General features: G+C 35.7%; 1 protein-coding gene across 2 annotated transcripts; it reads right to left on the bottom strand.

Annotated features, from left to right (window-relative positions):
• Positions 1 to 587: 587 nt before the first annotated feature.
• Positions 588 to 22786, bottom strand: UBA3 (ubiquitin like modifier activating enzyme 3). 2 transcript variants are annotated; one of them, XM_032458106.1, is made up of 18 exons: positions 22709 to 22786; positions 22480 to 22521; positions 20519 to 20639; positions 19072 to 19152; positions 15262 to 15344; positions 12760 to 12840; positions 9090 to 9133; positions 8661 to 8725; positions 8198 to 8353; positions 7118 to 7220; positions 6861 to 6974; positions 3460 to 3513; positions 2701 to 2737; positions 2534 to 2615; positions 2093 to 2193; positions 1919 to 1982; positions 1771 to 1825; positions 588 to 1396 (listed from the first exon to the last, which is right to left on the bottom strand). In XM_032458106.1, the coding sequence occupies exons 1-18, from the start codon at positions 22726 to 22728 to the stop codon at positions 1308 to 1310; spliced, it is 1392 nt and encodes a 463-aa protein (XP_032313997.1). In that variant the 5' UTR covers positions 22729 to 22786; the 3' UTR covers positions 588 to 1307. The 2 variants fall into 2 exon arrangements, with proteins under 2 accessions (XP_032313997.1, XP_032313998.1); XM_032458107.1 differs by lacking the exon at positions 22480 to 22521 and having other exon boundaries at positions 22709 to 22774.
• Positions 22787 to 24658: the final 1872 nt, after the last annotated feature.

Here is a 24658-nt window from a genome sequence, read left to right as displayed (position 1 = left end):
GGCAACTTTGAGAATTATTGTAGCACCTGTAAACTGAACCTGTTACTTTTAAGGAAAGCATATAAATTTATCCAATATGATTTTATAATGAAACATAAAATTATTTGTCAATAAAAGCCAGAAAGAATAAAAACCCAGTGACATGTAATCACAAAGCTTTTAAACAGAAAACTGCCACCCAAGTCAAAAACAGAGTAAGAACATGTACCACATGTTCCCACACTAAGATACTAAAACTCATTTTCAGTACTTACGCTTAATTTTAAGCCTTAATCTTTCAGGAGGGAGAAAAAAAAGCACTTTTAACAGTAGAATGTATATATACCACTAATACATGTATTGATGGAATTTAATTTTGCTCTAATATCATAATGTAATGAAATGGATTGGAATGGAATGGATTTCACTACATTATTATGTTAGAGCAAAATTAAATCAAGTCAGTAGATATTTATTGTGGCAGAAGTATTAAATCAGGTACTATAAAATTTTTGTATTAGGAATTCTGCAACACATATCAAAATTATTTCTACATTACTATGGAATTACCTGCTATCCTTAAAAATACTTTAAAAAATTCCAGTGAGAAAAGTAGACAATATATGATTTTATTAATAAATAGTGCGAAAGCATCAGTGATAACTGTTTAAACATTAAATTCTTTTAAACATCCATGTCTTGGCTTTAATGTTGTGCATATTGGTCTCTATGGCACTGCAAGTAAACACATGAAAATATTTCCCATTTCCATGCATAGGTATTCAGCTATAACACCATTTACAAATTATTATGGACAAGGTAACTTTTGCAATAATTAATATTCATTTGGACAGCCACAATTAAATGACTATTAAATCAAGCAAGAAGTAGGCTATGTTCAATATGCTCTAGATGTCAGGTTGTAATAGTTAATGTTATTTAAAACTTAATTTTCTTATTTTCTTAAAAGGGACATCTTGTGTATACGTGGGTGCGCAAGTGAAAACTGAAGAATGCTTTCTTTGACTGTAACAAAAGTCACACACAACAGAGTGTTTGCCTCCTCCTCTATAAGAAGCAATCCATTTGCTGATAATCTTTCTCCCTCCAGGCACCATTTTCCATATTAATGAAAATGCTTACAAGCACCAACCCCAAAATTCTGTCTTCAGGGAAAGTTATAAAGTTAAAAAAGAGTGACTCATTATATATAAAAAAAAAAAGTCAAATTCCAGCAACACTAATGCTAAAAATGACATCAAGTAGATTTCTTAGCATCCAGGAAATATATTTCCATGAGTTTTCTATTGTGTGCAGGTTTATTTTCCTTAAGAAGTGAAATGCAATTTGAAGAGCACGGTCTGTGGTGTGGTGACATCAGCAACCGCCAGCTCTTGCCCATCAACGAGTCCCAGCTCTAAAACAGACAAGCGCAGTTAACCCAAGCAGACAATGTCCAACAATGGGTAACAACGTACACATGCACAAACTGCAGACCACCAGGATCTGGATAAGCATCAAAATCCAGTTCCCTTTAATCAAGGTTAATATTCTTTAAATCAAGGTAATATTTGATTTCTTAGAGATTTTTTAAATATTTCACTAAAAGCAATTAACTCAATGTTTCTAAAGATAGAAGTAATTATGATGATACCACCATTTAAAGTAACTAAGAACAAATCTAGAGGAAGCAGTTATTATTTTTACAAACAAAACAAAACAAAACCCCAAAACCCAAAAAACAACAAAAAAAAATTGATTAGTATTAATAAACATACTCATTTAAAATACCTTTTAATGTCTTGGAGAGATTTGGCCTTGTTCGTTCTTCAATAGAGGTTACTGACTAGAAAATGACAATGTAAATAAAGCACATTAAATGAAATTAAACTTTTAATATAATTTTGTGGAAAAAAAATAAAAACCAAACACTGATCACCTGTAAGTAAAGTGTTCTATTTTTTCCCTCTAATGTGGCTGTGATGGCTGGAGACTTCATTTGCCTAAATTATGAGGGGAAAAAAAAAATCAGAGATCACTCTTTTAAAAATAATTATATGTAAAATATCACAAAAATTGTTTCTACAACATAACAGAAGTCCCAAACACTTACAGAGAAGCACTATTGGTTAGATAATCCAAAACTTCCTGCAGTTTAGCTGACGGAGAAAACTGAATGTTCTGAGGAAGCTGGCTACAAGCCGGGCAGTTTTCCTAGATATAAAATGAAACACAAATCACTGTGGCACATGCACCAATAATAGTCTCTTCATAATGATGAACTGAAAATTAAGTTGCTTTATAATCATGCATTATTTCCTATGAACAAATTTTTACACTTTATTTAAAACCTGCTTTTCCTAAGAGGCCATTTTCCTAAATTATTTTGCTATATAGTATGTATTTCAGGCTATACTACAAAAAATATATAGTAAGTAGGGTTCTGGAGAAAATACTTAGAAAAGGTGTGGGCAATTTTCCAACCAGTAATTAGTATTTAAAAATCAAAGTATGCATGATCAAAAAAAGTTCTCATTAGTATACTACTACTAACCTTTCTCTCTGCTTCAAATGTATACGTGTACAGTCCATCTACATCATTGAATACCAAGTAATTATTAAGGGGAATATATGCACTGTAATGAAAAAATGTTCATTTTTATATAACCGAGACAGATCAAAACATAGATTTACATACACATGAAAAATGAAACCCATTACCTTGTAGCTATTTTAAAAACCTCAGTGGCACACACAGCTGAAGAGGAGAGAAAATAAAGGTGCTTTAAACTCAAAATTAGACATTTAAAACTATGTTTTTTTAAAAAGTCATTATAAATCAGAAGAGAAAATTTACAAGGCTATTGATTACAAAATAAATAAAAAGACATATACACACTCATTTTTAAAAACTGAGAAAATAATAAATTTCATATTTGTTTTCTATAATCCAAGTGACAGAGTGATAGTACATGTTTTTCTTCCTCTTCTTCAGATTAATGAGCAGCCTGTTATACTGATTAAAAAGAAATGTACTAAAATCTCCTCTTACTGCAGAGCACTTTATCTATGATACAAGGCAAAATATATACAAGGTCTAATAGCCTGTTTTGTGTTTTTTTCAGGCAGCTTAATTATACCACCCACTCAAGAAGATAATCAAATTCTCCAGAACATCAGTTTTCTGAGAGCAAGTAGCTGCAGAAATGTCAATTTAGATATCAAATCAATAAACAAGATTATACTGTACAGCACAGGGAAATATATACAAGATCTTATGGTAGCTGGGAGAAAAAAATGTGACAATGAATATGTATATGTTCATGTATAATTGAAAAATTGGGCTCTACACTGGAATTTGACACACATTGTAAAATTATTATAAATCAATAAATGTTAAAAAAAAAAGAAAAAATAATAAAAAAAAATCAAAAATCCAAAGGAAAGAAAACAAAATAAGTAGTAGTCATTTTTGCTCACCTGCAATGACTGCATTAGTGGAAGCTACTGCAGGAATGATTCGTTTTACTACCCCTGTAAAAATATATTGATTAAAATATGGTCATTTCTTTTAAAAAGTATTTTTAATTAGACAATATGATTATTAAATATCATTTTCCATAACTTGATTTTTCAGGCTTTCAGGTCAGAAAACAGACTTAAGTTTAACCATGAAGCAATCTTCCTTCATATTCACATCATTCTGTAGCATGCTCAGAATCTTAAACAACTTACAGCAGGAAAGAAAAGTAAACTCTTCACACTAAGTTTCATGTAATAATGAGACAATAATACGTGAATAACAGTTAGTGATTAGAGTGCTCATTTTATTCCAGGAACAGTATGAAGATTAAATAAAATATTACTGAATTTTTATAACATCATATGTTAAGTCTTATTACTCTGGTTTTAAAGATAAGGAAAAAGAGGTTGAGAAAATTAAATATCATCCACAACTATACACCTCATAAGTGATAGGGGTAGTATATGAACCCAGACATGCCCTAAAGTGCGTCATCTTAACTGACACCTCATACAATGCTATACTCAGGAAGCTTGGAGTAAAGCATGGAGAATTAACAGTTACCTAATTTTTCCTCAAATAACAGTGTCAGCCATTCCATTCACAAAAATTTAAAACAAACAGAAAAACTGCTCTCATCATCTTTGTCTCACCCCACAGCTTGGACTACACACAGTATTAAACATAGTTCTCTGATTCTTCCCTACTTTTTTCATATCAGTATCCACAGATTAGGAACAAACAAAGCCTCACCATAAACCATTAAATTCAAAATCAATATTCCATATATTTGACTATATTTGTATGGTTCATTTTAGAAAACAAAAATGTAGAGAAAAGGAGCCAGATTATTTTAGACTGTGAGAGAGCATGGAACGATGTGTTCCCAAAACTTCAGGTGTAGGCAGGTTTTTAAAACTTCAGAAAAACGGCCAATATCTAAGAAGATGTGAAAGGAAGACAGTTAAGCAGTTTGGAAGGCTATTTTAAAAAGTTAATTCTGACCATTTGTTTATGTACAATTTCAGAGAGGGGGAAATACGGAAGCGCTAACCTCATGACGATTAAACTGGGGGCTCTCCAGTGACCACGTAAGTCAGTATGTACTGAAAGGAGGAACAGGCAGTCACAGTGAGACAGTGAGGAGTTAAAGAGACACTGTCTAATAAAAGAATTGACAAAATGATGAAGACTCCCTCCATCCCCCACCCCTCAAAAAACCTGAACTTCGCTTCCAACCTGGCTTCTGTACTCCTTGCCAAGGCTCTCAATCATCAGGCTGAGAAGTACACACCAAGCCTTCCAAGCCTTCCCAGCCTTTCCAAAAGGTATGGAAGGGTCAGTGAGATGATGTATTGAGATGAGTTTATAGTTCCTGAGCAGGACAAACTGAATTTATTTGTTAATTCAAACAATTAGCAAGTAAATGTGTACTATATGCCAGACGTTGCTCTAGGTGTTGTACAGAGGAGCAGTGAAAAAAAAAAAAATTATCTGCTCTTACAGAGCTTCCACTTTGGTGGGGGAGATAACACTCAAGTCAACACACAGGAAAATTTCAGATACTGAAGAGTTCTATGAAGAAAGTAAAACAAGGTATGTGTTAAGCTGACAGTGATGGAGGAATCCATTAGACTGGATGGTCAAGAAAGACACCCTTGGGTAAAGGGGGTGGGAAGGGATAAATTGGGAATTCGAAATCTGCACCCCTTGGGGAGTGATGGAAATGTTAGCTATCTTGATTGTGGTGGTGGTTTCACTGGTGTATACGTCTTCAAAATTCATTAAATTGTACATCTGAAGTATGTATAGTTAAGTGTAAAGGAATTATACCACGATAAAGGTGAGAGAGAGAAAGAGAAAGAAAGAGAGAAAGACAGACTCCCTCCCTTGGGGAAGTGATAATTTGAGCTGAAATCTAAACCATGAGAAAGACCCAGCCAGCCATGCAATCACCTGGGAAAAGAGCAATTCTGTAAACAGTAAGGGCAAAGGCCCCAGAACAGGGATGAACCAGTGTGAAAAACAAGGCTACCATGAGTTCTGAGCAATTATAAAAAGGTAAAATAGGAAATGGCTTAGAAGTCATTTTCAGTTGAATGATGAGGAAAACTGGTTAAGCTGATGCTGGAAGGATAAGCACCAACCTTGAGGGGATCCAAGGAAGGGCGTTCCAGGCATTAAGGATCAGAAGCATTATAGCTCTAAGGTGGGACTGTCCTAGGTGTGTTCAGGGAACACACAGGAGGTCAGAATACAGAAAGTACAGGGAGCAAAAAGGAGTATATAAGAATGGAATTTTCAAATGACGTTACCAGAACATCAGTAAACATAGGGAGATAGTCACTTGTTCACCGAGACAAGCCACAGCACTACCTCATTTAGTTACTGTGACTAGCTTGGCATGTGATCATCAAAACAACAGATGATACGAAGCTGAAAAGAATACATACGTTGGCAGGCATAAAAGAATAAACTTATATATAGAGAGAACAGATAGTTGAATTTAAGAATAAATTTATAAAGACCTATACTTGAGTATTAAAAAAAAAAAAAAAACCAAAAACTAGTAACCCCCAAAACTGCCAAATCTTTAATAGGGAGACTGTCTTTTAGCAGACAGTAACCTGAAACAATCAGAAGTATAGCATCAATGTAAACAACAAACAATAAAAAACCTTGATCTCCTCTAAGACTGCATCAATGATGAGAAGTGTATTATAAGACCCATCCTGGAATGCTGCATTCTCACCCAGATAGTTAAGAGAAGTATGGATAACTAAAATATGGTGAGCAAAAAGCAACATAATAGGGACTTGAGTCATGAAATATGTCAAAGGGTTAAAGGAACTACAAAGGTTGGTGGCAGTGATAACGATTTGGAGGTTTCAATATGCTAAGGGATATTATTTAAAAGCAAATTAAGTTTATATATGGCATACCTTGGGACAATTCTCAGACCAAACTAAAGATGGAGATTTCTGCTCAACATACAGAATTCTTAACAATACTGTCCAAATGTGAAACAGATTGCCCCAGGAGGGGATACATTGCTCTTCAGCAAAAGATAAAGTGAATGGTTTGACCTGGATGACTTAGGGACTCTTTCAATACTAGATAAGATTCAATGATTTTATTAAATTCTTCCTAGTTAAGCAGTAGTATGGATTCTGTTGAACTCAGTTCTCTCCTACCAAATTTGGGGCACCAGTAAACTATTACTTCCATGGTACCTTTACTAAGTCTTAAAGGGATAGTACTGTCTGAAATTACTTATCAATTATTTCCTCCAAAGCATCCCACCCCCTGAAAAAGGGATCATCCTAAGATCATAATTCACAACAATTCACTAACTTACCTTGAGTGAGTCTATACGTAACACCCCTAATATTATACTGTGATGCTCTCTCTAGAGATTTTTGGAAAATCCACTGAATATGATCAGGATCATCTCCATCTAATGGAACCCCTTCTGTTGGGGTGGGGGGAGTGGGAAGGAAAGGAAGATAGAAACATGCAAACATTAATCAATTTATTTTAATGTAATTATCCCAATAAATAAACCCACAGACATATATTTTATGTAACTCTGGATTATGAAATCAGGTTTATTACCTCCAAAAGGCTGTTCCTTAGGCCACTGCAATATCCTCACATACTCAATACAGTGTTCTGGTAGCCTGGGCATAGATGCAATGGTGCACATGGGAAAATTAACCTAAAACCACAGTTTACCTTTTTTAGTGGATTTTAAGCAATAAATTATTTAAAATGTAACTTCTAATTATGATCTAGTTTGTAACAGTTTCTTATAATTCATTGTAGCTTTCCACTTATAGAAACAGTTTATACCATTAATAATGCTTCTGAAACTGAGAGCATCTGAGTCACTTCACTTAGGTTGATCTGCTTAAAAAATAAATAGGTTTGCCCAAATTGACAAAGTATATAAATTTAAGCATTGTTAGACCATGAGAATCAAAGTGCTGAATAAATTCTCAGATATGAGTACTTTTTGATGTTTACCTAATATTTAAATCTGAAGGTATAAAATAAACCGAAACAAAAGCAAATTCAGAGAATTAAATCAATTCCAAGCAAATATTCATAAAATAATTTATACGTATAAATAAAAATTGCACATGCCCTTTAGCGGGGGAGGGTATAGCTCAAGTGGTAGACATATGCTTAGCATGCACAAGGTCCCAGGTTCAATCCCCAGCACTTCCTCTAAAGATAAACAATAAAACATAATTACCTCCCTCCTGCCAAAAAGAAAAAAAATCCCACATGCCCTTTAAAGTAGGTATATAGATAAAAGAGCCCCACTTTGGCAATGTCATTCTCATCCCTGGTACCTTTATCTCCCTGAAATAACACATGAAAAAACCAAGAAAACAGACTATAGCCCTACCCCAATATGTAACTTTGTAACTGATCCCTTGATTCTTACTCTCCAAATAAAAAATTAATATAAATGAATTATGAGAACAGAACAGTATCAAAATGATGATATTCAGTCTATATCTTTCCTCAAACAGCAAAATTTCTTATTTTATTATCTTTCTTCTTAGCATACTTTTAAAAATATGGTTACCTCTAATTAAAAATTCTAAATACTGACTAGCCTTAATAATTCAACCCTAATTCCACCCCAAAATACTATAAAACAGATAAAGGTGATTTTGTGATTACCTGTGGTGGGTATAGTTCCAGTGTGCACTCAATACAAGCAGTCATTCCAGGCAGAATGACCCGGGCATTTCCTTTAAAACCTTCTGTCCCCCCGTCTATCAAAGGGACAATGGAGCTTGGATCTAATACACCATCTTCATAATTTAGAAGAGATATCTAGGAAAATTATTTGAAGGGTTTATAAGGAGAGGGGGATAAGTATTTGAAAAGAGGAGAATGCTATCAAGTAATTCTATAGGTCAATTATATTACTGAGTAGTAATATATGAAATCAAGGGATTACATTATTAGAAATCTATGTCCTCACCTGAAAATTAATAACTGGTAGTAAATAATGAACTACATCTATTACTGAAAATTAAATAACTGATTTTTCAAAAATGTGATATGCAAGTCTCATTTTCAGTACATTTAAGAGCAGCAGTTAGAACTTCAGAGAACCGTAACAACACTGAGTCTTTACCAGCATGCCATTTATCCATCTTCTGGCTATGATAGAGTCCAGTCCACATACAATTATATGAAATTCTATGAGAAAAAAATGCAAGTTTAGTTTTTAAAAATGCTGCTGCACAAAATAATTCACAATTCCTAAGAAACATACCAAAAAAACACATTTTTCATTGTAATACAGACACACACAGCTTCTAATCCTTGAGTAATCTTTACTCAAGAAAGCATATAAAAATGCAGCTAACGGTGACAACTAAGAATTAGAACACTGGCATTCTGTTTTCAATCAGACAACAGTTGACAACTTTCCTGAAAAGCCAACCCCAAGAAATGGAAGCAAATGAAGAAATAGCTTTCGAATAGCTAGCAATCTTCAAAGAGACAGCAACTAAGAAATAGTAAGAATTTAGTGAGAATTAATTTCAAGTGGAAAACTTACGTCGGTAGAAAGTGTCGTTAAAATCCTGAATCTTGTTGAAATGTCTGAATGTAAGTAAAGGAACTTAAGCTGCTAAGTTTTTAACTTGTAAAGTGAATTTAACAATGCCAAATTATAAATGTCTATTCAAAACAAGACATAAGTCATCAATATTCAAAGCAGTGGAATTCAAGGAATCTGACAAAATGAACACAACTATCTCCTAAAAAACCTTTTTCCCAAACAGTCCTCCCCTAACTACTTAGAGTAGTTTTTCCTCATCTCCAAACCTCCATATCATTAAAATTGTGTCTCTGTTATACTTTCTACTCTACTTCAGTTTTTATATAAAACCATAAGCCCTGGGAAAGCAGAATTTGTGTCTTTAACCACCAGCACCAAACAGAGAGACAATAACGTTTGTTTAGTGAAGAGAACATTATAGTTCCCTTATAGAAAGATGATTTTAGGAGTTACTGCACAAACTGACACATTGTACACCTTAAATTTATACGATGCTATACATTAGACATAGTCAATTAAAAAAAGTCACTGCAAAGCTAATTTTAAAAAACACAGATGTTTCCAATAGCTTTTTCAGGCACTAATGATTTGTCATTGGGTTTTTTCAGAATAATTCTTTTGCTCTCATTTACCTCAGTTTTCCAAGTCTCTCTTTTTTTTACCCAACCCACACCCTATCAGCAATCTTCACCAGCCTGAAGGCTGCCAAGGCAACCCCAGTCAAAACTGGCTATGGATGTGAATTACTAGTACTTAACATTTTAACAGCATTACGTATGCCAAAAAATTTTTAATCCTTCTAATTGAGCAATTTTGTTTAGTAACATAAATTATACTTTTCTAAAACTACAATGTATCGTCCATTATATATTTTAAAAAGTAAAATGGAGAAACAGCAGGCAATATATAATATGCTTGCCCTAATTTTTTTATCCTGGCGTACAAATAAAGCTATGAAAAACACATTCAGTTCTAGCCCCCACCCACTCAGACTTCTATTCCTTTTGAAGGCCAGGCAAACAAGAGGCATAAGCTACAGCTAGAAAAGGGAGGTCAAAAGCGAAAGAGAGCAAACACTGGAGGAAAAGCTGCAGGAACCCAGGCGCCAGACCAAAAAATCGCCATCTCCTGGATTTCTACAAAATACCCAAAGTTTTCCAGATCTAAACAATAGGGATAGACAAAGAGTGTGCATACTCCCTTTTTTTCTCTTTTCTTTCTCCCTATAGGGACCTGAAGTTGCATTTTTAACATTTTATTTTTGCGAAGGTGCTACAGAGGGGTCCCATAAGTCACCCAGCTTCCTCAAAGGATATATACTACACAACTATAGTACAGTATCAAACCACAAATGTGACATGGGTACAATGTGTGTGTAACGCTGTCATTAAACACATGGAGATCTATGTAACCACCACAATAAAGACATATAACTATTTCATCATGACAAAGATCTCCCTCCTGCTACCCTCTACAGTCACACCTAGCCCCTCCACCATGCCTCATCTGTGGCAATCACTGATCTGTTCCCCATCTCCACAATTTTGCCATTTGAAGGTTATATAAATGCAATCATACAATATATGACCTTTGAGATTGGCATTCATTTTTCATTCATTCAGCCCTTGATTTCCATCCAAGTTGTATTTCATTAGTTAGTTCTTTTTTAATGCTCAGTATTATTCCATGGTGTGGCTATAACACAGTTTAACAATTCACCTACTGACAGATGTTTGGGTTGTTTCCAGCTTTGGGCTACTACAAATAAAGGTGCTATAAACATTCAAACATTCAAGAGTAAGTTTCTATGCATAGTATTCACTTCTCTGAGGTAAACACCCAGGAATGAAATTGTTGAGTAGTATGGAAGTATATATTAAGATTTTTAAGAAACAGCCAAACAAACTATTTTCCAGACGGCTATACCATGTTACATTTCCCACCAGCAATGTACGAGTAATCCAGTTTTTCTGTATCTTTGCCAACATTTCTTACTATTTTTTATTTCAGCTATCCTAATAGGTGTATTGTAATATCTTACTGTGATCATAATTTGGATCTCGCTTTAAAACTAATGATGTTGAACATCTTTTCATGTGCTTTTTGCTATCTTCTTTAGTGAAATATCCCTTCGTATTTTTTGTCCATTTCCTAATTGCATTGTTGTTTTTTACTGTTGAGTTTTGGAAGTTCTGTATATGTTCTTGATATAAGTCCTTTGTCACATACCTACTTCATAAGCATTTCCCAGTCTGTGGCTTGTTTTTTTATCTGCTTAACAAGGTCCTTCACAGAGTATAATTTTAAAGTTCTGAAGAAGTTCAACTTATCATTTTTTTTCTTTTATGGATCATGCTTTTGATGTGATCTAGGGACTCATCAATCGAGCTCTACGCCCCAAAGATTTTTCTCCCATGTTGTCTCCCAAAATTTAACAGTTTTACATTTTATCCTTAAACCTGTCTGTTTTGAGTTAATTTTTGTAATTTTGAGGACTGAATTTTTTTGCCTAGCTCCAATACAATTTATTAAAGAGATTATCCTTCCTCTATTTGTTTTTGCACCTCTGTCAAGTATAAATTGGCCATACTTGCATGTGGCTATTTCTGGTTTCTCTCTTCTGTTCTGCTGATCTGTGTCTGTCTCTCTGGCAATATGACACAGTCTTGATTATTGTAGCCATATAATTAGTCTTGAAACTGGAAAGTGCTTCCTCCCATTTTATTCTTTCTTAGTATCATTTTTGGTGTTCCTTAGCCTTTCTGTATCAATTTTAGAATAATCCTGTCTATAGTAACAAAAAAATTCACAGGGATTTTGATAGAAATTGCATTAAACTTATATACAAATTTGGGGAAAACTGACATCTTTACTATGTTGAATTATCTAATTATTGAACACGTAATATCTTTCCATTATTTAGATCTTCTTTGAGTTCTTCCATCAGCATTTTGCAGTATTCAGCATTTAAGTCCCATATTTATTTTGTTAGAATTAACACCTAAGTATTTCTCCTTCTTTTTGAGCAGTTATAAATAGCATTATATTTTAAATTTCAGTTTCCATGTGCTCACCGCTAGTATATGGAAATACAAATGATTTTTTATGTTTATTTTTGTATCTTGTGGTATTTCCAACATAGTAAATTTCACTTCCTGAGTTTCTATAATACTAAAAGTTCCCTGGATCTAAAGGTATGGGAATGAACAAAGCGTGAATACTCCTTTTTAAAAATGTATTTCTTGTAAAAATAAATTTACTCTGACACATCTTCCATTTGGCTAATAACATGTTGACTCTTTATTCTGCCTGCTTGGTCAGGAGACACAAAAAGTAATGGGATCCATTCTATGAACTAAGTCTAGTAGAGGAGATGCTGCAACTGAAACGTAAACTAAGGGCAATAATGCAAAATAAATGATGGTACCAGCTACAGAAGCTTAATTTAAAAATTAGGGGGAGGGAAATTATATAACCTTAAAAAGAAAAGATTGGAAGGACATAAAGCAAAGTGTTACCAGCAGATAACTCAGTAATAAGCTTACTGCTGATTTTTTTCTTTTTGCTTATCTATATTCTCTATGTTAACTAAACATCTCTTTCATAATAATTTTGTAAGAAGCTTCAAAAAGTTAAATATTAAGTAGATTATTTGTCAAAAGGATACGGAACTACATTGCAATTAGGAACTCTGTCATTTAGAAATTCTGCAGCAACTTCAGCCTTAGGTCTTCCAACATCTTTAGGCCTACAGGAAAAATTATATTTAAATTATCATTTATGATATAAATCTAGATGATCTACATAATATACTTTCAAACATAAAAATATTCATGGTGAGTTTATTTAGAGGATTTTTAGAAGGAATAGTTCTACCTGAACATTTTTGATGAATAATTAGTCATTCAATACTAAATGTCAACCCTTGCTGATGTTTCAAATTAAGTATTTTTAAGTATTGATAAGTCTAGGTATTTCTTAGGTGAAAATATGAACAGTGCTCTTTTTATTTAAAAGGTTAAGCGTAACAACAGCCTGTTTCCTGGCCACTTCTCACTGTTGTGTTACCCAGTGCAAAAACATTATCCCAGGTCAGAGACTTCCAAGTATTTGCCCTGAACCCCAGAACCTCAAGGTGTTACTATGCAGGTCTTGAGTCAAATAAACACGAGAGTCTAGGGATGCAAGAACCTTCATTTATTCCCCTTCTTTCTATGTGCGCTGATTAAGTAGTAATCCTGTGTCTCATTAGAAGCCATAACCATGTTTTTGAAGGAGTATGTCACCAATATATTTTTTTATTACCAATATTTTCAAGAAGGTAAAAATTTAAAACCTCAAAAAGTCACTCCTATGTAATAACCACAGCTACAGAGGAAAGGACTTGAATTCTCTCTTCTGATCTCAGTACAAGTGGTATTTTCTTTCCAAATATTTCCTCATTGTCCTTACAGACAAAATCATTCCCTCATGTACACATAGTAAGTACTTCATTACTACCTTTTCACAACATATTTTGGTTATATACATAGATATAGTATACCTACTGCACTATGAACAATTGGAAGTTACTATATTCTTATCTCTTTGTATTCTTTCCTATCTAAGCATGTAGTTAACATTTCAAAAATGAAAATTTTAAAAAATCAATGTGCTTAAGAAAAATCATATTTTATTCAAAATTTGAATTTTAAAGGAACATGCTTTAACAGATCAATTTCCTTCTCTCCAATAAAGCAGTATGTTTTCTTTTTTTATTCAAAACTTGTGACAAGAGTTTTATTCCGACTTGGTCCTAACTTGCAATAGAAAAAGCTCTAGCACAAATCATGGAACTTGGTTTCAGTACTGCACTCAACTACTCTGGACAGCACTATCAGATATATAAAGGAGATAAGACAGAATTTCAAGAATCTTTCAGGTTGTACATTATATGTGCTTTCAGAGTAGATTCCAAATAAAAGAGCTCCTAGATGGTTTCTGTGGAAACCAGTCCGGAATTAGGGGATTTGAAAACTGCACTTTGAATAAAATGGTCTTTCACACACATCATCCTTGCAGGACACCTTGGCCTATTTACTTAACCTGGAAAACAAGTATCAACCCTGGACTTTACTCTGAGATTAAATGGGGGCAATAAAATGAGCTTAGGAAGTACTTAACACATCCTAAGCACTCCACAAATGTGAACCCTCATTAGGATCTTCAATCATTATTTTAGCCTCAAGTTAAAGGGCATGGCCTATTATCAATAACCAATGAATTCGGTGGTGCTTTTGTAGAGTAGTCATATGCTAAAAATTTGTCAAATTGGTAAGGGCCCAACCTATCCTTCCATTTCTTTAAGACCTTCCACAGAGACAGAGTAGAGGTTTTACGCCTATCCAAAAATTTGATTTCAATCTGTTCTGCTAACCTAACCTCATCCTGCATGCCTAGGACTATCTGAGCACTTTCTATCAGTACTCTAATTGCCAGAGAGAGATAGAAAAGTCCTAATCCCACCATATTTATACTTCTTTGATTAACAAATAGACACTTTTATCTAAGCCACTCAAACCCCTAAACATTGCATACTGAAATTAATGCACTGTTCCTCAGATTTACATATATGGCCTACTTCCAGTTTTTAAAGTCATTTCTAACAAGATGCTTTCTGTATTTCATGTATTTCTAAGGTAATTATCTCTCTTTGTTTCATTTCAATTGCTCCTGGGTTTTCTCTCCTTAGCTCACTATTTTCTTTCCCCTTCTAGAAAAAGCTCAAACTCCGTCACAACTTCATTCCCCTAGAGTCACCATTCAAATCTTGGCTCCTAAGTCCCCACCAATATATCTCACTAGGCCTAATACAGAGTTACTGTTCTCTTATAAAATTAACAGGAGGAAAAGAGTGGCACTCAGTGGCTTCAGGGCACAATCAACCTCAAATCCCATACACCTTTTGGAAACTTCTTTAAAAACAACAAAAACATGTATTTGCTTACAAAACTACTTTCACCAGGATATGCAAAATTTTCCTGCAAAATTTTGCCTAAGACGGGAGTGGCTAGTTATCTTCTTAATAAAGTAAGTGTTATCGTCTCAGTAGTTTTTTAAAATTATTAAACTGCAATGTACTCAAGTTCAAATGATTACCACAATTTTAAAATAAGATATTAAAACTTACCTAAATAAAAACTGCCTATTTAGATTGGAAACATCTATGGTGTCCATGTCTATAACATGAATCTGTCTAAAACCAGACAGCGCCTGTGGGAATAAAAAAAAATCCAATCAAGCAGAAATTTCCTTACACTTGAAATTAAAAAAATTTTTTTCATTAGTCTTAAATCTACAAATTCTCAATAATAAACAATAAATTCTAAATAATGGCATTCAATGGTTAAAGGGTCTATCTAGAAAGGTATATAAAATTCAGGGTCCTTGTAAAGGTCAAAAAAGTGTAATTACTCAGTTTTAAGTAGTCTACAACCAAAAGAGAATACTTAAAATTTCTATAGTTGTTTTACAACCCCTTAAATATGTCTGTAAAGTTTGTTGCTTTGCTCTTGCTGCTGCTAAGTATTTTAATTTTACTAGTCTTACTAATTATCCTTACTTGCTATTCTTTTTCAGGTATTGTTCAAAGTAATTTCTATAAGCTTGATCTTAGTCTTCATAACATTAAGCATGCTGCCATTCAGAAGTAACTATGATAAGACATATACTGTTATAAGCACACACATATAAACATATACACTGCACATGTAACAAAGAAAGACCTTAAAAGTATTGATTCAAGAGCAAGCACTTAAAAAGCTAGAGAAAAGCAAAAAACTCTTGTGTTATGATGTTCATGCATTTTTCCAGTACAACCACTGTTCAAATTTACCAGCAAAAGCAAAAGATTAAGAAAACAAAAAAAAGCAAGCCTCAATAATCAATTATGTTTTTCTGGTCTTGGTCAGTTTATTGAAGTAATCAAATTAATCATTTGGCAATAATTTCCCCACTTTTCTGCTCTTCTTTACAGCAAGAGATTTTCAAAAGAGTTGTTCATACTTGGTTTCTCAAACTCCTCTCCTGCACTTGCTCTAAAAAACTTTCACTCCCACCACTCCACCAAAAACTGCACCTGCTAAGCTCACCAGTGACTTCCACACTGCTACCTCCAGTCTCTCTGATCTTATCCATCTCAAGTATTGGCAGGATGTGGATCAATTCCCCTCCTTAAAACGTGCTTCACCTGGTCACCCCACTTATGAGAATTTGAATACTTTTAAAAAATTGGTTTCCCATTCACCACACTCATGAGTTTTTCTCCTACTTTACTGGCCAGAATTGGGAGTATCCACGTGCTTCTTAGTTCTATTTAGTTCTGGTGACCTCAGATAACCCCGTAAGATAAAGCATCATCTAACAGAAATCTCGAACTTAACAGTTTCCAAAACCAAAGCCAATCATCCTTGCTCACCAGCACCTCCAAATCTATTCTTTTCCCAGTCCTGCTCATTTCAGTGAATATCAACTCCATCTTTCCAGTTGCGCATGGCAAAAACCTTGTGTCATCCTTGACTCCTCTCCTTCTCTCATGTCCCACACCAACCCATCGGCAAATCCTGTTGACTTGATCTTCGAAACATATCCATAATCCAACTGCCTCTCTCCACCTCCAATATCACCACCCTATTCTAAGTCACCATCACCTCTTACCTAGATGACTGCAGCAACCTTCTAACCAGCCTCTCAGCTTTCTCCTCTGTTCTTCCTTTAGTCTTTTCTCAATACGTCAGCCACAGTGATCCAGGTTAAAGTTAGGTCAAGTCAACTCATCTGCTTAAAGCTCTCCTATGACTTCCTGACTCGGAGTAAAATGCAAAGTTCTTAGAGCAGCCACTACAGTCTTCTGTGATACTCACTCCAAGCCCCTCCACTTCCTGCTGTCTCTGATACCCTCCTAGAAAACGACCCCCTTACCCACTTCTGCTTTAGCTGTACTGACCTCCTTGCAGTCCTGGAAGGTAACAGTCACACCCCCACTTCACAGTTTTTGCATCTGATGTTCCCTCTGCCTAGAATGTTCTTGCTCACCTTTCTGCTCAAATAGCACCTTCCTGTGAACCCTTTCCCTTCCTGCCAGCTACTATCTTCTATCTTTTCTTTCTCCATATCATTTATTATCATCTCACATACTATGTATTTCACTTGTCTTTTTCCTTCCACTAAAACATAAGCCCTACAAACACCTGCTGTCTTGTTCAATGCAGTATCTTTAGCATCTAAAACAGTACTTGGCAAAACAAAAAAACAAAACAAAACAAAAAGACAATACCTGGCATATGGAGGATGAGGCTCGATAAATATATGTTAAATTAATAATATTAATGTCATATTCTTTTTTTTTTTTAGAATGAGCCTTTGAGAGATTCAATCCATTTAAAAAAAATGTATGTGTATCTCTTATGTACTTATGTCTGAAACAAGCAAAGTAACAAGTGGTAAGGTTGAAAACCCTTAGTTTTCTTTCGTGTAAGAGGTTATTACAACGCAATAAACAAATAACAAGGCCACTCCTAAGGCTGCTTGATGACTATTCCTCAGATCTAATCTCCAATTACTTTACATTTAAAATTGGTATCTATTACATTTGCAAATAAGAGCTCTGAAATAAAAAAAGTTATCCATTTAGGTGATTTGTGCATACAATGCCTACCAAAACCACTGCCCAACCTTCATAAATCCTTTGGTTCTCACACTGCCAGGGTATTTATGTCTGCTAAGGTACTGTCATTTTGTTACCTTATCGCAGAGCATATCATACACAATGCTGTTTATTTTGTGTGAGACTTGTCTTCCCAATGATACTTCAGATTCATTACAGACATAGACCATGATGACTTGCAATCCCCACAGAACCCAGCCTAGTACTAAGTACCATGAGTGTATTAAGTTTTTGCACTTGCACTAGGAGTGATGTTACTATCAAAATTAATGTGGTGGTTTTGCTTATATTTAAACTTTAGTCCTAAGGCTGACTTTTTAGGTCCTTCACCTGTTACCTGCTTCATTTTCTAAGGAGCCTACTCTAGCATTTCCACTTTTCCACATACTAATGAGAAGGCCAGCATATAACAGCTCTAAATCAATTCTTCCCTTATCCATTTTTGTTAAATAAATTAACAAAGTCTAATAAAAAGCTACTCTGTAGTTATCAGAAGCCAATGAAACTAATTAGTTAAATCACAAATTATGGACTTCTAACCAGCATATGGGAATAGCTTCACTAAACAGTACCCTCTCTTGAGATGATATTCATTTAAAACAGACTGATCCAAAAAGAAAAGGAAGAAAAAAGTTCAGCTCTCCCAAATTTTATGGGTCTACTGCCACACGGTCATCAAAACTAACTACATGATTAGATCATGTAATGACCTAATAGTTAAGTGAAAAAAACAAAACAAAACAAAACACTTGACTAAGAATCGATGACTCGGACTAGATTCCAGGCACATCACCATAATCCAGTAAAAACTTGGCATTTAACATCCCTGAACATGGGTCTCCCTCTACATAAAAACAAGACAAACTCCAATCCACCTAACAGGGTTATTTTGAAGAACAACAACAACAAAAATAAATTCTTTGATATTACATGTTAAATATGAATTACCAGTTTTGTTATTTACTTCACTGAATTAATGAGCACTTTGCAAGAGGAAGCACAAAGATTTGCTCGATAAAAAGCAACGAGGAAAAGAGAAGTAACAATTTCTATCAATGATTTTATAGCTGAGGACTTTAGGGTTTAAAAGGTTAAGTTACATCATCATTTTAATTACTGTCTGGAATTTGAGCTGATAAACTTATCTAACAAAGGCTCGGGAGAAAAGCTTAGCAATCATAATAAAGAAATTTCCAAGTAAGACAGAAAAGGAAAACCATTTAATTATCATAAAGGAGAAAAAACACATTTCACATATATACATATATGTATTACCAGATTTTTCAGGAGCTCACATCCTAAGCCGCCAGCTCCAATGACTAGAACTTTACACGTATCTAACAAAAACTGGAGAGACTGTAAAGAATGAAAAGGTGTATTAAAATCTGATTGATAAAAACTATAAGTACCATCAATAAAGCAACAAGCCATAAAATAGTTTCTGGTATTTCCATGAAAAATGCAACTGAGGACAAAGTGCAGGCTCTGTGTTTAATAAGTTATTTTAAATTTATCAGAAAGGTAGAATCAGAAATTCTATAACCCTAATGATTTCAGAGTTTCAATTTTAATGTTTCTAAACTGACTTTACTGAATGAAATTAAAAGGCTATTGCTAACAAGAAAAACTATGCCTTGCCAAAAATTATTTTCTTTTAACTTTGAAAGGGATGGAAGGCATCAAAATCAGTTATTTAACTGACTCCCTAAAAATAGAAAAGTGAAAAAATCGTAAGAACCGAGGATCAAGCACTACACAGGTGTTTAAAGGTCTTTACAGAAAAACAGGGAAGTAAGAACAGTAATAGCTGCTTTGGAATACAGTGAGGGAAATTTCAAAATCATGAAATGATAGGAAGAGAGAATGGATAAAACTCTTAGAAAATTGCCTATCAGCAGAAATACAATTTGAAGCAATCACTTAACAGAAGTATCTTAAATTACCAGACCCCCCCCAAAACAAAAATCAGAAACACAAGAAAATATGGTGGCTTAACCAAAGACATGCAGAATACTGTCAATTCTGTCCAAGATTAAAAGAAAAATGTGTTATTCAGAAAAAACAGAGTCAAACCCAAGATACTGCACCTTAATTTTAGGAGCAGCATGGTATTTCTATTTCAAAACAGCAATCTCTTCGTAAGCACAAAAGGACATAAAAATTTACTGAAAAGAAGTACTTTCTATCTTGTAATAAAAAGCAAGTTGTATATAATTGAACATTTGATTTAAGTCAGACACTACCAGTCCCAAATTCTATTCCAGCTATTATACAGCATCACATAATTTTTAACATGCAATTAACTATATTCATTTCTAAGTAAAGATGCTTATTTCAACTAAATTTCAAAATTTAAACAAGCACATCTATATTCCTATGAAAATTAAATTTCTCAGAGAAGGACTAAAAAGGTGAATGTGTCTCAAAAGTAATTTTAAACTGGAATTTTAACTGAAGTATATAACTTAGAATTTTCAATGAGGTTTTTGAAGTTATGTTACTCCTGAAAAATCTCAACATACTACATGAGAAATGTGAAAATAACGACTCAAGTATCATTCATTCAAGTAAGATCAGCCGCAAATATTCAATTCAGTATTTCAAGATAACTTACACAATTATATTAGTATTTTCATTATAAAAGCAAATTTTAAAGGAAGCATTTTATTCTTTTTGAACATTAAACTATTAGAGGAGTTATTTAAAAATAAACGTTTCTCACTTCAGTGCTCGGTTCGAAATCGGGGTGTGTGAAGGGTCCAGATCGCTCGAGGAACTTCTTTACATGGTTCCAGCGACCTTCCCAGTCTCCAGTGTCCCCACACCCACCATCAACAGCCATTCTGCACAGAACACAGTAAATTCAGCTGCAAAGATCAGTACGAAAAAGCCACACCTACAACTAGTATGGTTTCCCCAAATGAAAACGTAACCACACCAGACTCACTCAAATAAAAAGGGAAGTATTCGATGTGGTTATGCATATGCTTTCAATTTCTTTTCTTGCTATTATATAGTTTATTTAAAGTTAACAACTGCATATAATCAGTCAACATGTTTCTGGGTTCCTAAAACAACCGTAAGATCAAACTTGGGATATTGGTCAAGTGGTGAGAAACTGGAATTCTAAACATTTGGAATTTACTAAGGATCAATGCAAACTGCCCCAATCTGTTCCATTAACACACTGAGATCTGGAAATATCAGCTACAAGAAAAAACAAAAACAGGAAAGTCCACCACTTTCAGAATCATGATACTTGAAATCTAACATAACTCATGTGTCCTCTCCAAGTCTGAAAGGTGCAATTTAAAGATTATTTTTGATGAGAGGAACTTTCATACATTTTTCTCTGAAAGGTCCTAATTTTCAAAAATGAATCTCTTAGGACTATGAGATGGTTTTTGTTGCCACAAAACACAAAAAAAGGTCAGGTTATATTATGCCACAGATAGGCATTACCATCTAGAAACCTTTCAGAAAAGAAAATTGAGTAATGTGGGAGTCCTGTAACAAAATACATGTATTTTTTTATTCACTGCAAGATTCATCTTTGGTTGTGATTATTTTTACTTTTCAAATATTTCCTATAATCCCACAATTTCTACCTTCAAACCTGTTAGTAATATTCAGTTTTTACAAATGGGACCAATTATTGCCTAGCAATATTTAATGTCACAGTTGGGTCTGGTACCACACTTAATAGCATTGTGACCTTGAATAGATTACTTAACAGTCATAAACCTCATCTGTAGGCTGACTTACAAAAAGTCAGAACGAGGATAAAGAGATAATCCACACAAAGGCCTTATTACAATACTTGGCATATAGCAAACATTTAAACTTCAGCTACCATTTTAAGTAAAAGTGGAAAGTAAATGAAAAGTGGGAAGGAATGTGAAATGGAACGTGTCGTTCCAGAACTCGTGCAATTAAAATTCAACTTTCTCAGGGAGATACCTAAAAACTCCAAGACACTGATGCTGGGAACTGGCACAGAATCACTAACCACGCCCACTGTAAGAAGAGTACTTTCTTCCCCTCGTGTAAGGAAGAAAAATTATGTGGTGCTGCTAAGGTTGGAAAACACTTCGTTTAAACCTGTCTCACCAGTACAAAACTAAGCATCTGATTAAAAAAAAAAAAATAGGGTGTGTGATAAATGAGGAAAATAAGCTCTTTGGAATCATCACTCTCCTTTAAGAGCCAATGATTTTGCAAAAATGACTGCAGTGCTTAGTACAACACCTGACATAAAGTTCTCATTAAAAGTTTGCAATTAATACTACTGTCTCAGTGTTTACGAAAGGCCAAAACGGTCTAGTGTCCGTTTCCTGTGTTTCAGTAAGATTCCCTTTTCACAAGATCGCGGCTCTGACAATTTGGGTAGGAGGAAGAGAGGGGAGCAAGGGTCCTCCGGCAAGACTTTTGGGTCAAGCACCCGGCTGGCCGGCGCGGGATCTGTGCGCGGCACCCGGGCCCGGCGCACGCCCGAGACCGAGACCAGGAGGGCCCGCCGGGCCCCTGGGGCTGCGGGCGGGGGTCAGGGGATGAGGCCGCGCGGCCTGCGCTCCGGGTGCCCGCCTCCCAGCCCCCCGGGCCCGCTGCGGCTGGTCCCCTAGGCCTGGGGTGGGGGGAGGCGGGGGTCCCCGGAGAGGGCCCCGGCCTCCCGGCAGCACTAACTTCTCAGCCAGCAGCTCCTCTATTCTCCTTCTTTTCTTCTCCCTAAAAGAAAGAGAGAATAAAAGAAGGGTCAGCATCACGCTACACATTGGGCGCCGCGAGGGGATGGGGGGCGAGGGGACGGGGCGGGGGGGTTGAGGGGACCCCGGGTGGAGGCGGTGACCGCCCACCGCCGCGCTCTCTCACAACCCAGCCCGGCCCGGGGCGCCTGCACAGCCCGGGTACTTACGGCTCCTCGCCATCCGCCATATTGTTCTCCGCCTCTTCCCAGGCGCCCCCACGGCGGGCGGGCGGAGCGAAGCGGCGGGGCGGGGCCGGCGGGGAGGAGGCGGGGCTGACTGAGAGAAGGCGGGGCCGGCGAGAAGGGGCGGGGCCGGCGAGGCTGAGTTTGCTGAGACTCCCATGGGTTTAAAGATTTCTTTGTAATTAAAATCTTAATTAAATACACTTAATCAGAGAAATCTTACCCAGTGTATAAAGCCGTTATGTTGCTTGAAAATATAGGCGTAAAACATTATTTGTTTATACAAGTTATGTATATGCAAAGCATCTAATCACTTAAAGATAAATGGTGATAAAATTTTGGACTATTTTTTTTTTCAGAGTCAGAGGTTGATAGGTAGCTACGTAGGCACACAGATGGATGTGTATGGTGTGTGTGTGTGCGTGCGCGTGATTTTGTGTCTGGATTTCAGATACAGAAAAATAACCATGTTCAAAAAAAAAATATATATATATATATACACATATATCCTTTCTTGGAGTGGGAGAAAAACGAGATTTAGAGTCAGAAAGAACAGTTTAAATCCTTAACTCTCCACCTATGAGACCCTGGGCATTTCTGCGTCTTCATTTGTAAACTGAGAATAATACTGTTCACCTTGCAAGACTGAAGTTAGATGAAATCCTCAGTGCTTCTCAAAATATAGTCCCTGATTAGCCGCATCAGCACCATTAGGGAACTTGTTACAAATGCAAATTTTCGGGCCCCACCCTCAACCTTCTGCAAAGCCCTGGATGATTCTGTACAAAATAAAGCTGACAACCCCTGAAATGGAATACTTAAAGCCTGATGGGCACTCAGTAAATGCAGCTGCTATTAATAAATTATGATATTTAATCTTCTCTTTGTCCTTTATTATCCCTCAATCAGGTTCAATTCAATAGCATTCATTGAGCAGAAAGTCAGTGCCAGGCAGTACATGGAGGGATAGAGTTCACAGTCCACAGTTCACAGTCAGTAGCAGGAGACACCAGCCTCTCTCCAGGTCACATGTTTCAAAATCAACCCAGAATCCTCTTTCTCTTGCCCAGATCACTCTGCAGATGGCAACTACTAAGGTTAAACCCTTCTTTTACAAAGCAGGCTCATGTGAACTGGGTCCCCAGCAATGCTACTTTTAGGAGACCTTTCCATTAGTGGCAGTGAGTACCACAACCCCCTCAGAGGGTAAAAATCAACGGACATCTCGGAGATCACATAGTCCAAACCCACCCGTTTCACGAGGAGGAAGCTGAGGCCCAGAAACAGGAAGCTGCTGGCCCCAGAAGAGGTCTGCAAAGGCATCTGGCCCTGCCTCTGCGTGCCTTGGGACTAACACTCTGACTCACTGTAGTACTATTTTCGATAGATGATACCAGGCACTCCCACTGGCTCAGACTGACAGATAAGAAATGGCCACCTGTCCTTCTGAGTAATGAAAGTAACAGAGACATGCAAGCAAAACCCACAACAGATTTATTTCATTTCAAGTGGAATATATTACAGAATCTTAGACTCTCCGCTGTGATTTTTTGTACAGACAGATAAATATGCCGGGTGGCCCTATCCTGAAGCACAGATTTGGACAGAAGAGTCCCAGGAAGGCCTCCACGTTGAACCTGATCCCGCAGAGTGAACAGTGACCAAGAGCTGTTCCTAAAAGCATTTCAAACAGAGACTGAGATAAAGGATTGCATATGTGTTCATTTTTATTTAACATGATTTTATAACAAAGGTAAAAACGTGTCGTGGGAAAAAAAAACAAACAAAAAACCTCTTCCTTAGTCCCAGAGAGCAAAGCGTGGTTAATATTTTAGGAGACAGGAAGAAAGGGATCATGCTGTATTCAGCTTTTTTCACGTCTATTTTTAAACCTCTTTGGCAGTTTAAGCAAATAAATTTTAAAACACTGAACTG

Source organism: Camelus ferus, chromosome 17 (genome assembly GCF_009834535.1).
Source record: "Camelus ferus isolate YT-003-E chromosome 17, BCGSAC_Cfer_1.0, whole genome shotgun sequence".
In the NCBI taxonomy this organism is placed as follows: Eukaryota; Metazoa; Chordata; class Mammalia; order Artiodactyla; family Camelidae; genus Camelus; species Camelus ferus.
Note: the sequence above shows the minus strand (reverse complement) of the source record. Positions and strands in the feature narration are given on the sequence as shown.